Genomic DNA, 22,868 nt, shown 5'->3' with positions numbered 1-22,868 from the left:
CTGGCAAGGACAAAGCACATTTCAATTAGCCAGGTCTCTGCTGGTGACAGTAGTGGCTGTTTCAAGAGGGAGGAGAGAACCATGCATGAGAAAAATTTTTCTTCACTTTTTACTTACCATGTATATGCGTCTATAGGAAACAAGTGTGTGCCTGTAAGCAGGCGAGGCATCTAAGTAAATAGGATACTAATTATTCCCCAAATAAGATGCAGTTATACCCTTTTCCTCTTATTAACTCTCCTGATTCTTTAAAAAAAATCTTGACAAATGCAGGGGTAAGCAGCAAATTTCTATTTCATCAGAATCTGTTGTTCAATGTCTAGTTAATAATGCCCTGTAAATCTAACTTTACTTCATTAGTTTCTCTTCCTCCTTAGATCAAGAATAGGAATGTTTTTCTCCTTCTGCAGCTGAGTAATTTCCAATTAAAAAGGGAAACAAAAGCTAGATTTTGTATTAACCATGATATTCCATCAGCCAGTAAAATTTATAAAATTTATTTATATTTAAAGTCAAGTTTGGTATGCAGTTACATTGGACAATAAATAGTTTTTTCTTCATTTTTAAGAAAACAAAGTTTTTAGGAAAAAAATTAGAGATCTACTAGAAGCTTGTTACACCCTGATTTTGAAACCTTGGTACATTTATACCAAAAACTTTAAAGAGATTTTGACAGCTTGATCAAGATAGTATGACACTGATTTGAAACATATATAATTGGTTAATGACATTTGAAAACTTAGTTTTGTTAAGTTCTAAAGACAGAGTGTGATTATTGTTTTCCTAAATGTGCATGCTGAAGTCACCCAGCTAAATTGCTTCTCTTGTAACGTGAAAGCATATGTATAGGTGCATTTTTTAAAGGAGACACAGCCTTTAATGATAAAAGATAACCTGAATATGGTCTCATGGACTTTTAATTTTGTAGCAAGTTCACTTTAATCATGAATGATATATTTAAATGTGTAATATTTTAAAATTTGTATAGTCAAGTTGGACAGTCACTGCATTGATTTGTTTTTAGAAAAATGGGTATTTTTCCTTTTAATTTAAAACGTTTGTGGCACCTCTGTCCTGATTCCCCTGGGAACTTTGCAAGAGCATTTGGAAGTGTTATGGGAAGGGGTAATTATGCTGTCCAGGGAATTTGTCAGGGAACAGAACTGTTGGAGATTAAAGGAGATGTGATGGGTACAGGGGTCACAGCCTTGATTTTGAGCCAAGACTCGCTATCACTTTTTTAATTGAGTCTGAAAACTAGAAAGCTGTGATGTAGTAGCCACCTATTACCAGGGAGGACACATCTAACTAATTGGAAATGAGTGAGCATGGGGGCTTAAAGAACTCTAAAAACAAAGAACCAGAACTACCAAATATGAATGGCAGCTCATTAAAACAAATAGATAGAGACGTTTATAATTGATGCATACCTTTCCTTTTATTTTAAAAATACAAATTCATTTTGAAGAGTATGAAAAGTTTAACCTTTATTCTAGCTTTAGTAAGACAATGAGAAAAATGTTGTGCATCAGTGTTGATACTTTTTCAGAACATTTTTTTTATATATTAGAGTTTTAAAAATTGTGTTGTAGTATTAACATATATCATTCCTATATTACACTAAAATTAAAAAGCGAGTCTAATTTATGTCATTTGTCATATTGAAAATACAGAAATATGTTAGTATATTTACAATAGACTTATTTACCTAATTTAGCATAATTGGCTCTGTTATGTCTATTCTTTTGTATATTCAGACCTCAGATGATAAGATACTAATTTAAGATACAACTTAAGACCAAGTTTTGTTGTTGCAAACTAGTTTGCAGTTGTAAAGAAATTTGGCATATATTTTGTTTCTACTTTTTAAGTTCCAATTAATATTAAATATCACTGTCTCGAAAATATAATTATTTTTTTTCTTCCATGTTTCCTTCCTTTAGAAGTCACAGAGTATCTGAATAACATGTAATGCTTCTTTTGGAATGTAATGCCCATCCCTCGGCCTTGTTTTATCCAATGTCTGTGGACACGGTAAAATGAAAGCAACTAATCCATAGCTTGTGTTTCAAGAGTTCTGTGGTTTGGGAGTCCCTATAAATGAAAACAGATCAAAGTTTCAGCCATAAGAAATTTAACAGTGTATGTACAGTTTCTTTGGTGTTACCAGCCTGAGATAGCTATTAATTATACATCCTCGTGCAAAGACTTTTTCTTTTTCTGTCTGGAAAGTATGTTTGCTTTCTCCAAGCATTTTAAGGGAGTAGTCACAGGTTGGACTCGGGAAAGCAGAAGGATGGACCCTTCTGTTAATTTAACCATGGCAATCACATGAATGAAAATGTCAGTCCTAGGAGATTTCTGGACAGATTTACTTTTATGGACCTAAGCAGTTTGTACTAGTCACCCCCCAATCAATTATATCCCCCCCCCCCCCATTTTTTGGGCCTGAACAAATGAGATCAGCAAATTCTGGTCTCTTATCTCTTGTACTCAGGCAACACTGACATTGTATGCTCTTTTCTCAGAAAATACTTTTTGTATACTGCAACAACTAGAGCATGCCATGGTCTCTTGCTGTTTTAATGTTGCTGTTAGAGAAAAAGAGAGGGACCTTCTTCCCCTTGACCCTAACCTCATTGGATGAATGGACATCTCATTGGTCCAAATTCTTACTCCTTTGGGGCATTCCAGCTGCTGGTAGGTAGGGACTCGATCTGCTCAGACCTTTTGAAAATGCTCATGTACTGAGCAGAGGACTGCAATCACTTGAAATAATCACCAGCGTTGTTTTATACTCAACATTAGAACCCTTTGACAGGTCTGTTTCTTGGTGTCCTAAAATGTCTGCTTTATTTCTCACTATTTAATAAACACATTTAAGCTGGACCCACAGAAAGGGTTCACCTCTAATACTGACAAGCACTGTGTACAGTGTCTCACCACGTTTTTGCAGTGTATGAGTTAGGCATGGCCTGATATCTTTTAGATTAATTAGATTTTTTTACCTTAATTTGTTAAAAACTTTACAGATGACAGGAGACACCTGTAATTTATTAAGAAATCTGGAGAGTTGAAAGCTACTCAAAATCAAACTTGCAGAACTCAACACAGACATTTATTTTTGAGTTTATTCCCCTTTTAATTGTCATAAGTATGAATGATGAAGCACCATCTTTTAAAAATAAACTTTCTTAGAGTTCAAATATTCAAGGTTGGCCATCATACAAAGTGTGTGATATCTTAAATATAATTAGCTTCTTGAACATTGTACAGAATAGACTCATCACATAAGAGGTGTCTTATGGCACAGATGAAGGACATCCCACTAAACGTCCATTAATCACATCATGGAATATGTACATAAGCACCTAGGGGCAGCCACGTTGCTCCCACTATTAATATATTGATATATTATTTAAGATTTTTTTCCTCAACCATCTTGGTCTATCTATAATGTCAAGGAGTGATCAGTTTTATTGTCCTCTTGTTGTTGACTCAGGATTGGATGATGACTGGAACATTTTGGTAAGTTTGATATTTTGGCAATTTTATGTCACTGACCTATAAGCTTGCAAAGCTGTGATTTGTTTGCATATAGTTTCTGCATCTTCTCTAATAGCTGAGCTTCAGCAGAATCATTCTATAGCAGACATTCTCAGTTTGGGTGTTGTATCAAAATTACCTGGGGAAATTAAAAAAGCCAATCTAAATCCAATTCTCTTGATATGGAACACAGCCTTTTTTTTTCTTTTTTTTTTTTAGCTTCCTGGGGATTTCTGCATGCAACCAAAATTCTAGGACAAAACAGATTCAAAATCAGCATGAAGAAAATCCCCCATACTGAGTCCTGAATTTACCATAAAAATCATGTTCTGTCAAGTTGATCTGTGCCAAAGTAAATTCTTGGCCAAATTGCATAGACTTTTGTGACACCATTCAGAAATACCCTCATGTGTCATGGAGAGTGTCTAGTTGTCTCCAGAAAACTAGGCTAAAAGTGAACAATTCATTTGGCTCTGGACTCCCTATTTTGGCAAAATAGCCAAGCTCCATGCCAGGACTCAAACCTGGCCTGCTAAGGCAACGTTATGAATGTTGTATTGGTGTCAACCTCCACACTCCCCCAAAGCTCCCACAAACGCCTAACCTAATATTGTCCTTTGTTTCCACTTGAGAAATACCCTTCCTCTAGGCTCATCAAAGGTTATATTTACACTAGACCCACTTCAAGTATTCAGACAAGGCTAAGTTATTAGTTGATAAAGGTTTAAGGTATAATCCCTCCCAGAGGTCCCAAAATTTTAATAGGGACTTTTGAAAGCCAGAAATATCAAAGTTGTAAAACTTTAATAACTGGAGAAACCAGGAGGGGATTAAATAATTGGACTCAGAGGCCCCTCTATATTACCCCTCTTCAAATTATACCACAAAGGCAGTCTTATTTATTAGGTTAGTCCCTCTGGAAAACATTAAGCTTCTGTTCACAGCAAATTCAGAGGACTCACTATTACCTGATCAAAAAAATAATAATTTTTGCCTTTTGATTCCAAATATGATCATATATCTTTTTCCCCCCAGATATGTTGTCATATTGGTCATAGAAGTGGGGTAGACAATCATGTTAGAAATTAATTATTATTCTGACCGTGGTAAATTGTCATCAATACACTGAAAAAAAAAATCTTATTTACTAAGGGAAGTGTGCTAATTAATTACCTTCCAAAATTTTAATTTACTCTAGATAATTTATTATATCATAAAATGTCTTATGTCCTATATACTGTACTTTGTCAGTGAATATTAAAGACATGAATGTGATAACTATAGAATTTTAAATAAAGCAATTGACTTTATAGGAATTACAGCCTCTGTTAGTAATCGTGCATTTGCTGAAGGAAATTGTGACCCATCAGTCATTTCATTCATGTTTTTTATATTCTTGAATATTCTCCCTATAAACATCTTAGTAATTTTGAAAGTATTTACTAATTCAAGTATAGTAATACATGCTTTTATTCCTTATGTACGAAATCAGGGGTCTCACAGGTTGCTGGTAAAAATAAGTTCTCCAAAAGCAGGCAGGAATTTAAAGGCTTTAAATTCTTCAGTCTCATGTCTGTTAATCTGCATTATTTTAGCTATACGTCCTACAGCCAAAGTGATCATTTCTTGATATTATTTCCACCAGTTTTAATTTCCATTTTTCTTTTTTTTCTTTCCTCTGTTGCAAAGTGAGTGGAAATGTTGAAGTGGAAGCTTTCACACCTCCTGCTTGCCACCCCTAGTACATTAATTAGCATTCTTTAAGTGTCCTCTCAGTGTTTCTCTCTCTCTCTCTCTCTCTCTCTCTCTCTCTCTCTCTCTCACACACACACACACACACACACACACAGCTCTGATGGTGATAAATCCTAGCAGTCACCAACCACGAGCATTCTAAGATGTTGCATCATCCCTGTGGAGGGTGTCTGCTGGTCAGAGAGGTTAATACATTTGCTCCTTTCCAGTGGCAGAAGCTATCTCTTCTTGGTCATGACAGGAAAAGAAAATTGACCTCCTGTTCCCAATTTCATATGGAATTTTTCTCCCAGGTAGGGGCAGTGACCTTGCCAGAAGGATCCAAGCACATGTGAAATCATATTTGACTTGATGATGGATGACCAGTTACCTGGGTACAGGCATCTGCTCTGATAAAGCCAGGGCTGGGGATAGGGTAGCTATCTGTTCAGTTGCATTTACCTCTTGCCTCCAGCTGGCAGGAAAGATATTTTCAGAAATTCAGTTGATTGTCAAAGGAGATGATTGGCAGTCCTACACAAACTATAGGACCAGGACCTGATCTTAATGTCGTGGCACAAGTTTTGTTTCAATCTTTCAACTTGCTCTACTAATAAATTGCTTATCCACAGCTAATTTTATACTTTGAAGTTTCTCTAGTAAGTTCTACAAAAGACATTTTAATTTGTCCTATAAAAATGTCTTCCAAGTTTTCCAGGCTTTTTCTTATTTACCATTCAGGCTCTTGTTCTCAACATGTGTGGAAGGGTATTCATTTTGTCAAGTTGTTTCCTGGGGAGTAAGACTTTGGCTGAGTGGATTGCCTTTAATTTATAAATGTACTATCATATCTCTAGTTCTAATTGTGGCATGACCTAGGTGATATATTTTTTTCATTTTCTTAGTAAGTATGGGATACCAGGATGAAGTTAGAGGATGTTTGATTTATATCTTCCATCTTATATGTAAAGCCTATCAAAAATAACAGGAAAACTGATCAATATGATACATCTGTTGCTTTTTCTACTGATAGTGATATACTTTTCTTGACATGAGAATTCAACTGATACAAAATTGTATTTTAAGCACTAATTCTTTTCTTCTCATGCAGCTAGAATTAATGCTGCAGGTCTCACAGTTTGTAAAAAGCTAACAAAAAAAATTCTAGACGGCATCCTTTGGACACTTACACTCAATATTTTCCCTAGTTGGAGATGATATAGTCCATGATGTGAAGCGAGAAGGAAGCGGCTTGTGAAGCAAGAAGGAAGTTCAATGATAATTTCATCTATTCCTCTCATCCTACAAATGGGGAAAATAGATTTCCTGTAAATGGTATATTCAGTAGCAAAGTTGGGAATAGACCACAGAGGTCTGTGCTTATTATTTAAATTATTTTTTTTTATTTTTAAGAATATTATCTCCTCTTATTTGAAGTCTGTAGGTTATAGGAGTGTATTTTTTTCATTTATTTCTAATCTCTGTCTTGTTTGATCCTCTGCAACCTGTTTTTTTTTTTTTTCTGTTTGTTTTGATCGGATTGCACAATAAAGACATGACTGCCTTGAGGTAGCCGTTAGGATGCATGAGGCAAATTACAACAAAAGACTGAGGTACAGGTTGAAAAAAATGCCTGCTCCAGAGGTGTCTGTGGCCACTTATCAGGGGTAAATCTTCTTTGATAAATGCATGAAATACGGAAACCACCTGCAACATACTCCTAAGAGATTTACTGTACTGAAAATGCATGACTAATCTGCTAATGAAGGAAGTATGTAATTATGCAAACTCTTCTGTTATGGTCAAAGAGCAAAATAAGCAAAAATAACCTATTAGCTCCGGAGATATCAACACTGAAATAAGGTGTGACCCTAGGAAGTTTTTAAGTTTTCCCGTGAGCCTCTGCCGCCTGGCCTATAGAGTGAGGAGCCCGAGGCAGCCGCCGTAGGAGAGCTGTGAAGGGCAAAGGAAATTCTGTAAATTGGATGTTTCTCGCCGAACCTCCCACACGAGAGCCTTTCTGTGAATGCAGGTTCTCCCCCCTTCATAGTTTTCAGAGAAAACACGGGTGGTCTTTAAGGCACTGTTTGCCCTGCGACAGGTTATAAACAACAGGGGTTTCTGGGAAGTGCATCAGGGCTTATTAAGGATTGCCAGAGAGGAAAACACAAGAATTTGTTAGCAGCTTGGTCACTAAGGCAGCTTTCTGGTGAAAGAAAGTCATCAGTGAATTGTGTGCTTAGCTCGGGTGCGTCTCTCCCCTCCGCCGCCTCTGAGGAGGGCCCATCTCCCCGGGGCCCAGCACCTGTGAAGAGGCTTCCGTCCACGTGGCAGCAGCTGCAGTCACCGAGGCACGTAATGGCAGAGCCAGTGAGCTTCCAGTGGCTGGGGAGCATTTCCAAACCTATCAAAAGATGGCAAATACACACCTACCGACAGTATCGTTGGTATGATTTCTCTGTCTTTTAACGTGAATGAGTAGATTAAATTCCCATTTAATTAATGGGATGTAGAAAGATTATAAAATTGCCCTTTATTCTGCTTGGATTTGAAATGCAGTTAGTATTCTGTAAGAATAGAAACTATGAGGAAATGTGATGTTAATAGAAAAAGTGCCCAAGTAGCGCAGTGGTCATTACCTCATGGTAAGGTATCAAGCTGAAAACCACGTATTTTTAAAGGCACAAATGTTCAGTGTGTTAAATGGTCAGATAGGATGGTCTGGAAGTCATTTTTTTTTTTTTTTTTTTTTTTAGAAAGGACGTTTTCTAGGATTAAATTCTATGGTTTGAGAGGAGGCTTTATTTTTATAAAAATGAAATTGAAGATCTTTATTAGAGGTCAGGAAGTGAGAATGCAGAGGCTATTTAGCTGTGATGTTTTAACACCAAGTCAAACGATATACCTGTCTAGGAGCTGACAACTGTGTTCTTAAAAAAACAACTACCAAATTCAATACTGGAAAACTCATAAAAATTCAAGGTTTAATAGTAATAGTAAAAATGTTGAAAGAATTTTTGCCTGCTCTTCTGGTACTTAAAATTTAAATTTCAAGGGCAGAGATAGTTTTGTATAATGTATTTTAGATTGAGCTTATAAATATGAATAAATGATAAAGGAAGCAGATATTTAAAAAAAAAAAAAAACATAAATGTTCAGGATGCCTGGGTGGCTCAGTGGTTGAGCATCTGCCTTGGGCTCAGGGTGGATCCTGGGGACCCGGGATCGAGTGCTGCTTTGGGCTCCCTGCAGGGAGCCTGCTTCTCCCTCTGCCTGTGTCTCTGCCTCTCTCTGTATGTCTCTCAGGGATAAATAAGTAAAATCTTAAAAACAAACAAAAAAGGATAAATGTTCTCTTGCCAGCTGGGATAGATGTGGACTGAAGAAAGGAATAGAAAATTATTCCAGACTACTGTTGGTAGTAAAGCAAGGTTTTAACTTAAAATACAGACTAGCTGTCTGCACTGATCATAGTAATCATGTACCTGGAGAAACTTCCTGTTTCACTTTAAGCCTACAGAGCAACTATGTCCACTTGACAAAATATAATTAAGGAAGGCCTATTTTTACAGGGGAAATTTTCATTCAATGCCCAATGATTTATCAATATCAAAGAAAGAAAAAGAAATCCATATATATTGGCCGTTCATTATGAATCATTGGATTCCTATGGCAAGCCAAATAATTAGTTACTATTATCTCCATTTCACACATGGGAAGTCAAGATTCAGAGACATGGTCTTCATTTCACACATCTTTATCCAGTGCCTACTAAACAAACAGCACTAGCCTAGAATCTGAGGACATCACAGTGACCAAGATGGAAAACGTCACTCCTCTCACGGAATTTGTTTCTTGTCAGAGGAGGAAAAAAAGGTAAGTAAAGAAAAAAATATAAACCCAAAACATAACCAAGTACCATTTACACAATGGGGGATTATGTTACAAGATAGTGATGCAGCAGCCAGTGCCTGGATGGGAACTTTGAATTCCTTAGACTTGGAAGACTTCAGAGGAAGGAGCCAGCTATCAGGGAGGCCAGAAGGAGGCAGAGATCTAAAGCCCGTGCCCTGCAGCTCCCTGAGCAAGGGAGAACGTGGAGCAACATCAGGGTGAGCTGGTCCACTGACAAATCAGATTGTGATAGACTTTGAACTAAGATTTTAATCTAAAGGTATTGGGAAAGAGTTGCAGAGTTTTATGCAGAGGAAGGAACATCCTGACTCAATACTTGGAATGAGTCACTGGCTACTGCAGGGTAAGCAGTAGGAGGGGGCGTCGGGGAGGGTAGAGGCAGGAAAGGAGGAGGTTCTTTCACTGGTCCAGCCTAGAAGTGGTGGAGATGGTGGAGACACACAGTGGAGATGCTGAGGACACACAGTGTGGCATTCAGGGAAAGAAGAATCACAAGAAGACTATCTTGTGAAACCAGATATTTCATAAGATTAAAAGTGCCATTTACTGAGAGTAGAAGACTGAATGAGGAATTTGTTCATAGATGGGAATCAAGAGCTTATTCTCCATTTGCTACATTGGACTCTAGGAGAAGATGTCAAGTAGACAGTTGGCTAAACAAGTCTGGATTTGGGGATAAAAAACTGAGAGGCCTGTTACTCTGAAGAACTCCAGGTATCAAATATTTGAACGAGTTTGTGATAAAGTAAAAATGGGATCCAGATTTTAGTAAATTTGTTGTTATATGATGGTTATTTTTAGATAAAACATTTTCTGTGATAGACCAAAGATCAATAAAATGGTTGTTAGAGGAAGATACAAAATCCTAACAAAAATATAAGAATTTAGAGGTGAGGGAAATGGATAAAGGAATTCCAAAGGCACAGGCTTCCAGTTATAAAATAAATAAGTCATAGGGATGTAATGTACAGCATGGTGACTGTAGTTAACAATACATATTTGAAAGTTACTAAGACAGTAGATCATAAAAGTTCTTAACACAAAAAAATTATAATTATGGGAAGTGATGGATATTAACTTTGGTAATTATTTCACAATATATATTACATGTACAGGAAGTCATTATGTTGTATATCTTAAAGTCATACAATGTTATGTCCCAGTAAAACTGAAAAAAAAAAGAAAAGATATACTATGTATTAGCAAGGTATATTACTCTAACACTAAAATGATTAAATACAAAATGAAAAAATAGACCTTTTTAACTTTTTAGCATGTCTTAAATTCAATTAAACATACAGATTGTAGAGGAGACATTAGTTTCTTAGAAAAGCACTTCTGAGTTAATATTGAAATACATTTATAATTTAATAGCTAATTAATTACAATTGAGTGCATATTAGCCAACTTCAAAAATCAGAAAGCATCTTACAAAATGCATTTTTTCAGGGGGGTATAGATGGAGCATCAGAAGTCATGATTGCTTAAATATGTGTTGGAGGAAATGAATTACAAAGTACTGTCATTCATTTATTTTGAACCTAACTCTGACAGAATATGATGTAAATTCATATAGAATTGTATTTTATTACTCACTAAGCTTTAAATATTAAACATGAGCCAAGCCATTGTGAAATGTCATAATCCAAAGAAACTGGCTTTCAAAATATTACTGTGAATGAACCCACTTCTACATGTCTAGCATTAAAAAATAAGTAACAGGAATAAATGAAATCAAAGCCTTGTTACCATGGACAGTTTCCTAGACTGTTTGAAAATATTTTGAAAGAACAACATTCACGCAGTGACCAGACCTGTAGCACACTGACTGTTACCGAGAGAATTTTGTAGGACTTGTAGAAACATGCCTCCCACCCCCGACATAAGTTTTCAATGACTAATGGTACAGAAAACATTATATAGTTCACATATATTCTTGGCTTCCTTAACTTGTACTCTGACTAAATATTTCACATATTTTCTAAAATATTTGTTTCTTGGAATTCTGGATTTCTCCTAAGTGTCCAGAAGTACCCACAGTCAAATTAGGAAGGGGCTTAAAGGTCAGTTTTGGATAAATCCTTTTTGCCCTCATATCAAAGAACCTTCCTCATTGGCTAGTGTTCAGTAAAAGCCTGGCCATAAATAAAAATTGACTCCACAGCAGTGGCCTTGCTAAATTATGTATCATGCACAACATTTCCTGTATCTCACTGTAGTGATTAAATTACTAAGGAAATATTATTTAGTGCTCCTTAATAGAACCCCTAGTTAATCTGTATGAGGAATAGTAGTAGATTTGGGCAATTACAGATGATGGGAAATAATTGTTTAAACCAAGGGAATAAAAATGGATTTGGTAGGGAGCCCCAAAAATGGAGCTGTAGCAAAAGTCCAGAGGAAGTCTAAGGGAATTGGAATCTTAAAGAGGCCAGATGGAAAACATGGCCCTGAAGGCAGGGAGGATGGATTAGAGGACGGAAAAGTTTGCATCAATAGCAGTGTCCTAGGAAAGGAAACATCTCGCTGAGGCCTCTGGTTATAAAACATTTGTCACCATGGCAACTAAGGCAGGGTCACTGTGGGCAAGGCTACTCATTACCTAGTTCCCCGTAACTCTCCTGCTGAACATTTGTGCATGAGTTTGTTGACACTCAAATCTAGCCTCTGGGAAACTGAGCATGTTCTCTGGCCACTTCTGGTTTATAACGTGTGTGTGTGTGACTGTGTGTGAGTGATCTGTTAATCGCCAAACTGGTTAATTACCCCAGACAACCAAGAATCAACTGTATTTACTAAAGCAAAACTATAACCCTGAGATGAGGAGTCAGAAGCTTAACTGACTGAGCCACCCAGACACCTCAATGTATTTTCTGAAAGAAGGAAGGAAGGAAGGATGGAAGGAAAGAGAGAGAGAGAGAAAGAAAAGAAAAGAAAAGAAAAGAAAAGAAAAGAAAAGAAAAGAAAAGAAAAGAAAAAAAAAAAAGAAAGAAAATGGGCCTAATTATTATCAAGTACATAAGCTTGGAAAAATCTTACCTCCAAAATTATTTTAGAGAAATCAAATGAGGGATACCAAAATCCAATTTGTGTCATTTTTACAGAATTACATTGATCCTTAATATCTCTCTGAAATCCCCCAATTAATGCCTAATACAGTGGATGACTATATATATTGAATTTTTCACTGAATTGACTATGGTATCCCAGTCTTAAATAGCCTAAATTTAAAAAGATACTTTTACCTTATAGTGTGAAATTTGATGGCTAGCTTTGTTCCACGTAGTTGTTCAGGTCTCTGTGTGTATAAGGTACCTTGCTTTGCTACTACCATTATCCTCACCTGCTGATTGAAAAAAAAAAGTCTTCAGACCTTTCCTCCAACTTTTGCTCCCTTTGGCACATCAAAATCAGCTGGTGTTTTTGAAATCAGTCTGGTCATATAATTGCTCAATTTAGGAAGCTCATTCACACAGAGCTTGCTGTGTTAGCCTCCAATGAAATGTAATTATAATTCAACATTTAGGAGACAGTCAAAAATAGTTTTGTTACTCACTTTTAGGGAATAGCACTTTATATTCTATGATTCTGTTCAGTAACTTAACTACATGCACACAACCACATGTATAGTGCGTGGATGCACAATGACACTTTGTAACTTGGTCCTTTCATGACCTTGCCTAGCGTTCAGACACCAATAATCTAGAATAGCATGCATAATACTAAATAATAATAATTTATATAAGATAGGAAGACAAGGGATCTTAAAATCCTGACCCTATTCTCCTTGGCCAGGGAAATAAAAGCCTGTGTAATGTCTAGGCTCTTCACAGGTACATTTGAACTCTTTCTGCTTTCCCTGGAAGTGGTGAATGGCTAAACCTGGGGCACTGCTATGCCTGTTGTCAACTAGAATCGAAAAGTTGAGAGGACGTCTGAGGGCCAGCCGCACCATGGCTAGGAAGAGCAGTTAGCGCACCACCAACCTATCCCCTATTTACACTTAAAAAAAAAAAAAAAAAAGTGAATTGCTTACTTCTTTACCACTCTGTCTCAAATTATTGCAAACCATTAGCCATCATTGATTGGGTATGTCAAAATCATCAGAGCATTTTGTAAGAAACCTTTTCCTTTATTTTAACTGTTTCCTTTTTGGACTGTTAAGAAGTTGAAGAAAAGGTGTCTTTCCCTGGGAACCACTGGCCCTATGACCTCTAGACTCAGGAGGCTCAGCCCACCCACGGGTCGTGTTGGTTGGCAGGGGCAGGCATGGGGGAGCTTTGAGGGCATAGGTGACTGTCGGGGAGGGGAGACCGGACTTCCCCAAGCAGAAGGCAGGACCCCGGGAAATGTGTAATTTAAGGATGCCAATGATAATAGTATTATTTTTTTTGTAAGGGAAAATCAATGTGTACATTCTGAAATCATTTTCTCTGTAAATGGTTGGATTTCATTTCACCCTTAAAGGGATGCTTAAAGGAAAAGATAATATTAATAATTAAAACAGCAACAAAGTCTGAAAAAAAATTTCTATATTTCATTACTATATTTCATTACTATGAAATGTAATGGTTCTAATGGTTACTTCATTTCTGTATTTCATTTTCCCTAGCAGTGCGTGCTACATATGCAATTTAGCATTTTGTAGTCGATTAACTTGAAGATCTGCATTGATTCAGGAAACAATGAAAAGTTCAAATCCCGGGGTCTCAGGAAGTCGCTACTTTGCAGGTGACAATGGAGGAAGTGTGTGTTCAAGAGAACACTCCTCCCTTGGAAACCCCTGTGTGTCTGAGCACTGGGCAATGTGTACTCCCTCCCCCCCCCTTCTTACACATGGGGGTGGAATTTAAATACATTTTGACAAAGTGAAGAGAACTGTCTCTGTAACATATTGATGCCAATGAGTTTTAAAAGTATTTCCCTTGCAGGTTAAAAAAGAAAGGCTGTGAGAGGAAATGACTAAATCCTTTGTGTATATCTTCATTGACAGCTCATAATTAGCATGCGGCTTAGCAATAATAATTAGTTCCCTCTTGAGAAAATTTCCGGATGAACTCGAGTTGGTGCATCTCAGTTTAGTCTTGTTTTTGTCCAGTCCCTCCCCCAAGTAATTTATGTTATTTTTAGAGTCGGAAGAACTCAAGATGCGCTGTCCATTATTTGCACTGTGTTTTCTGGAGATTACCTGAGATTAGAGTTTCTTTGTCCCCCTCTTCCTGTATGTTTTCTGATTCTTTCATCTAGGCAGCTTGAAGCAGTGCAGAAGGATAAAGAAGTTAGCCAGGGCTTGGTAAATACGCCAAGTCCACAGACTGTAATTTGGAGCTAAAATCACTCATATGATTTAAAGTGCTGGTTTGAAAACTAACAAGAGGAAAAAGTCTCAAGAGAGGGAAGCTTCTTGCATGAGTTTCTTTTGATTTAGTCTGTACCTTAAAATGTCCAATACATCTTGCAACTGTGTAGTAAATTAAGTAAAAACATTTTAATTTTCTCAAAAGAGATGCACGATGCGGAAAATGTCACCAGTTGACAAGTCAACAACATGAAAAATTCTATAGTTATTGGAAATAGTTTATAAAATACAAATTAAAGGAGTTTAAAATTGATATTAACCTGTATTTTCCTGTTGATGTTGCTGCCATTGAGTTTTTTGGATTAACACCAACTATTCAATGTTGGGAGAATTTTCCATTTTATCTTTTTTTTTTTTTTTTTTTAAAGATTTTATTTATTTATTCATGATAGTCACAGAGAGAGAGAGAGAGAGGCAGAGACACAGGCAGAGGGAGAAGCAGGCTCCATGCACCGGGAGCCCGACGTGGGATTCGATCCCGGGTCTCCAGGATCGCGCCCTGGGCCAAAGGCAGGCGCCAAACCGCTGCGCCACCCAGGGATCCCCATTTTCCATTTTATCTTATTTATATCAGACTCTGTAAAAATGTTTTCGATTTCAGACTCATTGTAATCTCTTGATAGACTAGATATTTCTTAGTTGTTTCTGCAAGGAATTTTATCTAGAATAGGTGTTGGAGTCCTTGCTGGTAAGGAACAAGCTTTTAATAAGTTAGTCTTTTTGCTCATTGAGTCTGGAGACCAGAATGGAGGATGACTAAACGGTGTGATCGATGCTCCATCTTACATGCATTTCTCATGGCGAAGCTCTTCACTCAATTTCTCTTGTGCAAATTTTGGCACCAGCGATGACTGAACAACCCTAGTTGTGCACCAAATCTCTTAAAACCTCTTTCTTTGTCTAAAAGATGGGGATGGTTGTAGGTCCTACTTCATGGACGTGCCACATGATTACAAGAGATAATAAATGCCAAGTGCTTAGACAGACATGACACATAACTACTCAATGGGTATTAACAGTTATTACCCCCCAGGGAGTCAGGGCTGAGAGGAACAATGTTGGGACATATGAGAAAATTTGGTTGCATAAAAGAAGCAGGCATTTCTCTAAACTTTCCTTTATGTTTAGGATGTAATTTTGTTTTTAATAAAATAATACATGTTCACAGAAAAATTTTTATAATATAAAAGTGTCATGTTGGCCTCTACAAGAGTCCTAATAGCAATACCATGAACCTCATTTTTGCTGATTATTGTAATTTTTAAAAATATCCTTTAAAATGATATTTTCACATTTATTTCCTTATATAGTTAATGAAGTTAAATTTTGCACATGAACTCGTTTTTTGCCATCTATTATGTCCTGTCTCTTTACAGAATAGAGGTGATCATTTTTCTTCTTTATTTAAATATTTTTCAGTGTACTGAAAGATTAATAATCTGTTTTTATATCTATGCTCTAACTAAATACTTTCCATTAAATTTTCCCCTAATAATTATGTTTCTGCTTCTTTCTTTAAATCTTGGAATTCCATAATTCATCAAACCTTACTGCTTCTTGTCTTATTAATTACTTTTATTTTTACAGTGCTCTTTTTATAAATGAAGCATGGTTTAATTCCTAGAAACTTCATATGCATGAGATAGACGAATATTTCCCTATCCCAAAAGAAAATAAAAATGGAAGTACTATTCGCTTTTCTGACAGTAAGGTTCATTTTCCACTTGAGTGAAGGACTTTAACAATTCAGTTATTATTAGGAAGGATAAAAACCCAAATTTTCATATTTGAAGATATTCTTCAAAAATTGGTAAAATTATATTGAACGTTTCTAAGCCACAGGTCAACTTATTCAGTCTATTGGAAATATAGATTATAACGAATTTGTTATTATACATTTGTTAATGAATAAAGACAGACTAGGTTTGTCTATGGCATTGGTGCATGTGCTTAATGATGACAGCTCTGAATTCCCCATAATTATAGGGACCACACCATTTACCACATGGCTTTTACATTTGACTGTGAGTGATTAATTGATCCCAAAGCATCCAGTCTACAGGAAACCAGCAATTTATGAATTGTGAACACTGGCTAAGTCAATTAAGTTATTTTCCTTGGGAATTTGAATTGAAAGATGCAAAAATTATTGTCGTATTGTGGTAGGATGGGAACTGGATGGTCATACAATTGGGGCTAATGCACATCTATTTGGTTTGAGCAAACAAATGAATAAACCCATTAGAATCAGTACATTGAAGCAGGGCATTAAGAAAAGCAAGAAGCCAATATACACCATTTCTCAATAAACAAATTACTTCTGCTCCTCCTGTTGGTTTTCCCCTCACTATGAGGCTTGGTTTTCCATCCTTGGATCTACATTACCCTGAGTTCTTTAATCTCTGTTCATCGAAATCACTAATGTCCTTACTAACACGGCCACCCATGGCCATAAAGTCACTTTTGGTAGATTGTACTCTGATATGAATTCAGGTGGCTTGCATGGAGGCATATAATTACATGCAGAGGCATGGCTCTTGATACCTTTTTTTTTTTTTAAGTGATGTTGGGTGTCCATCATAGTTAGCCATTAAGAGGACCTCAGGAGAAGTTTCTCTTAGTCCTTGATACCAGGTGTATTAGTCAGAGTTCTCCAAAGAAACAGAACCAGTAAGAGATATGTATACAGTGGGGTATTGGCTTATGCAATTACAGAAGTTGAGAAGTCCTACAGTCTTATGTCTGCAAGGCAGAGAGTCAGAAAAGCTGGTCTGAGTCTGAAGGCATAAGAACCAGGGAGCTCATGATGTAAGTCTCAGTCTGAGGGCTGGCAAGAACCAGCTTAATTGGACAGGCAGGAAAAAATAAGTCATGAGTCCTTCCTTCTTCTACGTTTTGTTCTACACAGACCCGCAAAACATGGGATGATACCCGCCCATACTGCTTTAGTGGGTCTACCAATTAAATGCTCATCTCTGCCAGAAACACCTTAACAGATATACCCAGAAACAATGTTTAGCCAAATATTTAAGCAATCCTGATCCAGTCAAGTTGATACATAAAATTAGCCATCACACCAAGCAAAATTCCTAAGTGATCGATGCAGTTTTTCTGTTGTGTCATAGTGACTTTGACTTTGAAGTTTAGAAAGTCTGGGGCTAATTTTGGTATTCACTTTAACAATGTATAGGGATGTTAAAGAATGACTTTCAGTTAATAAAATTAATTCTGGACTATTCCATATTTTCCCCTTTATCTTGATAACCCTTGAAAACATAATGCCCCCCTCAGAATTATATATGTTAGTTCAATTGAATGTATAAGTTATTTCAGATCCTTTTTGGGAAGAGGCAAGCTAAATAAATAAGTGTAGAAAATTGGAGTTAGTATTGAAGCGTAAATATGTACAGCCTTTAAAAAATGTTTCTATTGTAGAATGCTTCTGTGTCCATTATTCGAGATATATATTTAAAACACGGATTTTTCTTTTTAATGGATAGTTTTAACTTTTCCTGACTTGAAGTCAAGGATATTGGAGAATCACAGGGACAGTTTGGGTCTTAGAGAAAATTAAGGATCACAATCAGGATTTATGCCTGTGGAAATTGATTAGAAAAAAATAAACCATCAGATGGATACATTTTGGTCAGGATCATGATTCTGAAATAATGTATCTACCTACAAGCCCAAACTTCCTAGGAATCAGAGATTGGCACTATGGTGTTGAATGGTGCTGGTCAAAGTAGAGAGTTGCAGAAGCAACTCAATATAGTTCTCCCATTTTGTGAAAATGTTTAAAGAAAACTATTGTCTGTTCATTGGGTCTTGAAACTTTAAAAAAGATAAAGTGACTTCAGGAATTATTCTAGAAAGTGTCTTCTTAAGTGAAGTGAAATTTATTGGCTTACTGCCTAAGGCATGTATATGATATTCAGCTTAATGTATCCAAACAAATCTCGGCAGCAGTTTCCTCTGAGGCAATATAAATAAATCAAAATAAGATCCAAAGTTCCTTATTACTTAAAAAAAAGGTATTCTTAGACCCTATAATCATTGAAATATATGAAAAGCCATAAATGAATATTTTAACTACATCCCTTTAGACAAGCTTAAATATGGTACATGTGATATTTACACTTGCTTATTATACTCCTTCCATTTGTTAAACTTCCAAAACACAGACTTTATGCTGTACTTTGAAAGAATCTCTAAAATATCTGTGTGTTGAGTTTATTTTTTTACAATGTTTTTATGACCTCTGCTTTAGAAATGCAGTTTAGTCAAAGACAAAGAGTTTTGAATGTGGAGTAGTGATTAACATGTAAAGAAACCATCAACCAGTAAAGAGGCTAAGTGGCTGTTCAAGGTGACTCAGGTAATCAATGGCAAAGCTAAGACTTGAATGTGGCTCTTCAGATTCTCAGTCTGTAGGACTTTTTGTTATGATATACACATCTGTTGTACTTTAATTCTCATAGTTGTTTTGTAATTTGAGTGATTTTTTGTTATAACAATGTATGACTATGGGATGGTTATTTAATTTCTGGGCACCTGGGTTTCTCTATCAGTAAAATAAAGGACAGTGGTAATTTTTTTTTTAAGATGCAATTTATTTATTAGAGAGAGAGAAAGTGAGTGCAGGGGAAAGGGCAGAGGGGGAGGGAGAGGGACAGATCTTGACCTGGACCTAAATCAAGAGTGGAACTCTTAAGGGACTGAGCCACCCAGGTGCCCCAGGACAGTGGTAATTCACACTGTTACTCTGTGGCTATTCATTGTTGTGGGGAGGAAAAACAAGATAAATGTAAAGGCCATCAGAAATGAATATTTAAAGAATTTTGCATTTGTTGAACCCACATTTCAGTTTTTTCTCTTCACATTTTCTAAATGATTTCTCCATGGGAACATAAGTGTAGCTTTGTGATATCATGGGATAGACTTGGCCACAGAGCTGGGCAGAGGGGTCGAATAAAAGGTGATATACCAGAATAAAATAAGATTGATGAGTCAGTAATCAGTCTCTCTTATTACAAAAAAATAGGAACTACCACCTTTAGGCTATTGGAATTATAGTAAGTATAGCAGAAATTGATAAGTCATAAAAACAAGTACCTGCTAGTGTCTGTCTCTCTTTGTGTGTACCCGGATGGTGAGGCCCTTCTGACCTCCCTGGGAAATAAGTAAGGTGATCGCTGGATGGAGTTGATGTGCAGAGTGCCTCCTTTACGGGTTGGGCTGTCTTTCATTTCAATTCAGACTTTTTAATATGGGCACAGACGATTCCACTATGGCAACACTTTAGAATATGCTCTCGTATTTTATTCCTTTCGTCACTTCATCTTATTTTCCAGCAAACTTAATCATCCAAACTCTGGACCTTACTATGTTTGGTTTAGAGACCTGTTAATTCTAGATAATGTGTAACCATTCTTTTTTAATTGCATCCTTCACTGTACATAAAACTTGGAGAATTTTAGCAACCTATTGGAATAACTGGGGAACCTTTTCTGGAAGAGTCCATTTAGCAGCCCTAATAAAAAACCATATCATATGTAAAGACAAGGTGTAATGGCAGTCGACAGTGTGAATCCATATTTTTGTTATGGTATTGAATCCCTAAAGTGTGCATCTCTTGCTGTTGATGGATACCTAGCAAGGAAGGAAAACAATATGATTTGACCTTGACAAAATTTCTAAACGAGAAAAAACTTGTCTTCCAGGATTCAGAAACCCTAATCTCTCAAACTGGTTTCCCCCTCCCCAGATAAAGCACCTTATTACTCTTTGCGTATCTCGCTCAAAACTTGTTCTCCGATTTTCTATTTAGGGGAAGAGTCAAATGACTCAATATCATTAGTTTTACCTTTACTAGAGATACTTTGATTTTAGCAGTATTGCTTATTTTAAACTGAGGAGTTTTTAATGTGTTTTTTTTTTTCAATTTGAGTAGACTTGACACCCAATATTACATTAATTTCAGGTGTATTAAACTAAAGGCTTAAACTTAGCCCTGTTCCACAGAATCTTGGGCATCTACAGTTTCAGAGTAGAGATATAGACAGTGAATACATTTTTTAAAGATTTCATTCATTCATTCATTCATTCATTCATTCATTCATTCATTTGAGAGAGAAGAAGAGAGCAAGTGAGCGAGCATGAGCAGGGGGAAGGGCAGAGGAAGAAGCAGACTCTCTGCCAAGCAGGGAGCCTGGTTTGGGGCTTGATCCCAGGACCCCTGATTCCACAAGACCCCAAGATCATGACTGAAGCCAAAGGCAGATGCTTAACCATTACCACCCTGATGCCCCCAATACATTTTTAATAGAGAGGGAAAAGGTCTTTCACCTCCTCTCAGAGGCAGCGCGGGCACCTGCTGTATAGATTTGCTGCATTTCATGCCACTCTCTGTATTTAGTGTCTGGTCACCAGTATTCCCCATTCTCTGTCAGATACATCACGCTTTGACTTTTGGAAAATGAAGCCCTTCTAACTAGTCTGTATTTCCCAAGGGACCTCTTCAGGTCATAGGTCGCTTACCAAGCTCCAGTACTGAACTGCCATATGCAGTTAAATACCTTCAGCCACCAAACAGATATACGATATACACACGAGTGGTGAGTCAGATTGTGACTTCCTAAGATTATACATATATTAGTTGAAACAAATAATTTGTGATTCCTGCTGTAGGCACAAATACATAACATGATCCCAGATCCCAGTAGTAGAGATCCCACCAGTTTTGTCGGTTGTCCTGGCTGAATGAATGCTGTCATGTTTTATCCTATTGTATTAACAACCTGAGAGGTTCCAGACACGGACAATTGGATTTTGGATGTGACTTTCAAAACTGGTATCAAGTGGAGACATTTGTTTTGTGAGTTGGTCTTCATCTGCAATTAAATGGACACACTTTTAGAAGATTTTTTTTTGTAGATTTGGAATTTTTATTGTACACAGAGAAGTGAATATAAAATTCACAATAAAAAATAAATAAAATAAAATTCACAGTAAAATAACTTTTCCCACAAAGCACTTTCCCACAATTAATCATGAAGGTTAATTCTTTCTGTATTTAAAAACATAGGATATTTAACTTACATATTGAATTGAAGTTTTTAGATTTACAAACTTATAAAGATTTTAATTTGTGCACACTGAAGTGTATTCTTAATTACACTTGTTAAAAAATTCATTTTTAGTTTTTCTAATTTTAGCAAGATTAAATGCACATGATTTGATATAGGTACATATCATAAATAGGCTACTATAGTAAGTTTAGTTAACATCCATGACATCACATAGAAGTTTTTTTATTGTGATGAAAACTTTCAAGATACACTCTTTTAGCAGCTTTCACCTATACAATACACTATTGTTAATGCACTGCATATTTTTAATCTTTTGTATAATAAATTCTGAAGGCTTTATATTTATATTTATATTTAAGATAAAATGAATGTTAACTACATAGTTCCAGTAGGTATGACGATAGAGCCAATATAAAAGTGTTAGGAAGGTATTTGTATTTTGCCTTTTGTTTAGCTAACATTTTCTTTTACATTTCAGAACTCTTGGACCTAAATCGAACATCAATCTTTCACAGCCCTTTTGGGTTTCTTGATCTCCATGCAATGCTGCTGGATGAATATCAGGAGAGACTCTTTGTGGGAGGCAAGGATCTTGTATATTCTCTCAGCTTGGAACAAATCAGCAATGGCTATCGAGAGGTATGGAAGCATCAGACTGTGTCAGGAGGGAAAGAAAAGGGAAGAGGGAGTAATTTCTTGCATGGTGTTACTGGAATTGGTTTTTGATTATTGGCCATTTTAATATTCTGAGTGATTATTTTATTGAAAGAAATAAGATAGTCATTAAAAATGAAATAATTTTGAGAAAAGTTTATAAATGATCAAGAATGAACTTTTCTAGCACACTGCTGATCTCTGTATTCCTAGAGGGCTTTGGATTGGTGTGTTTGACATTGCTCTTTGCATGATGGCCCTCGTCACCACATCCATTGTCCTGAGACCTGGATTTGGAACATGTTTCTACCAGCAATCCCTCTAGGCTTTATAACTACAAAAAGCCCAGCCTAAAGAAATATGGATGTGTGACCTTGCTCTAACTAACCCGTGATGTTCTATTGGTAGGATCACCAACTCAGGGGGATGTTCCTTAAATGTGGTGGATTAAAGTATATTAAAATAGGCAAGTGCCCAACATTTTAACCAAGGGTTGACCATGATGAGAAGATAGTACTTAGAGTCACTGCTTCTACAGGGTTAAGTTGAGCTAAATTTTTTTCAGACGCAAA

The 22,868-nt window shown here is 36.4% G+C and overlaps 1 protein-coding gene across 1 annotated transcript in view; it reads left to right on the top strand.

Annotated features, from left to right (window-relative positions):
* SEMA3E (semaphorin 3E) overlaps nt 1-22,868 on the top strand; it is a 235,944-nt gene that overhangs the window by 112,251 nt on the left and 100,825 nt on the right. Inside the window, exon 2 of the mRNA XM_038562847.1 lies at nt 22,121-22,281. Coding sequence (XP_038418775.1) covers nt 22,121-22,281 — 161 coding nt within the window. The remainder of the gene's footprint in view (nt 1-22,120; nt 22,282-22,868) is intronic.

This window comes from Canis lupus, chromosome 18 (genome assembly GCF_011100685.1).
Source record: "Canis lupus familiaris isolate Mischka breed German Shepherd chromosome 18, alternate assembly UU_Cfam_GSD_1.0, whole genome shotgun sequence".
Classification (NCBI taxonomy): domain Eukaryota; kingdom Metazoa; phylum Chordata; class Mammalia; order Carnivora; family Canidae; genus Canis; species Canis lupus.
The sequence above is the reverse complement of the archived record's forward strand: the minus strand, read 5'-3'. Positions and strand labels throughout refer to the sequence as shown.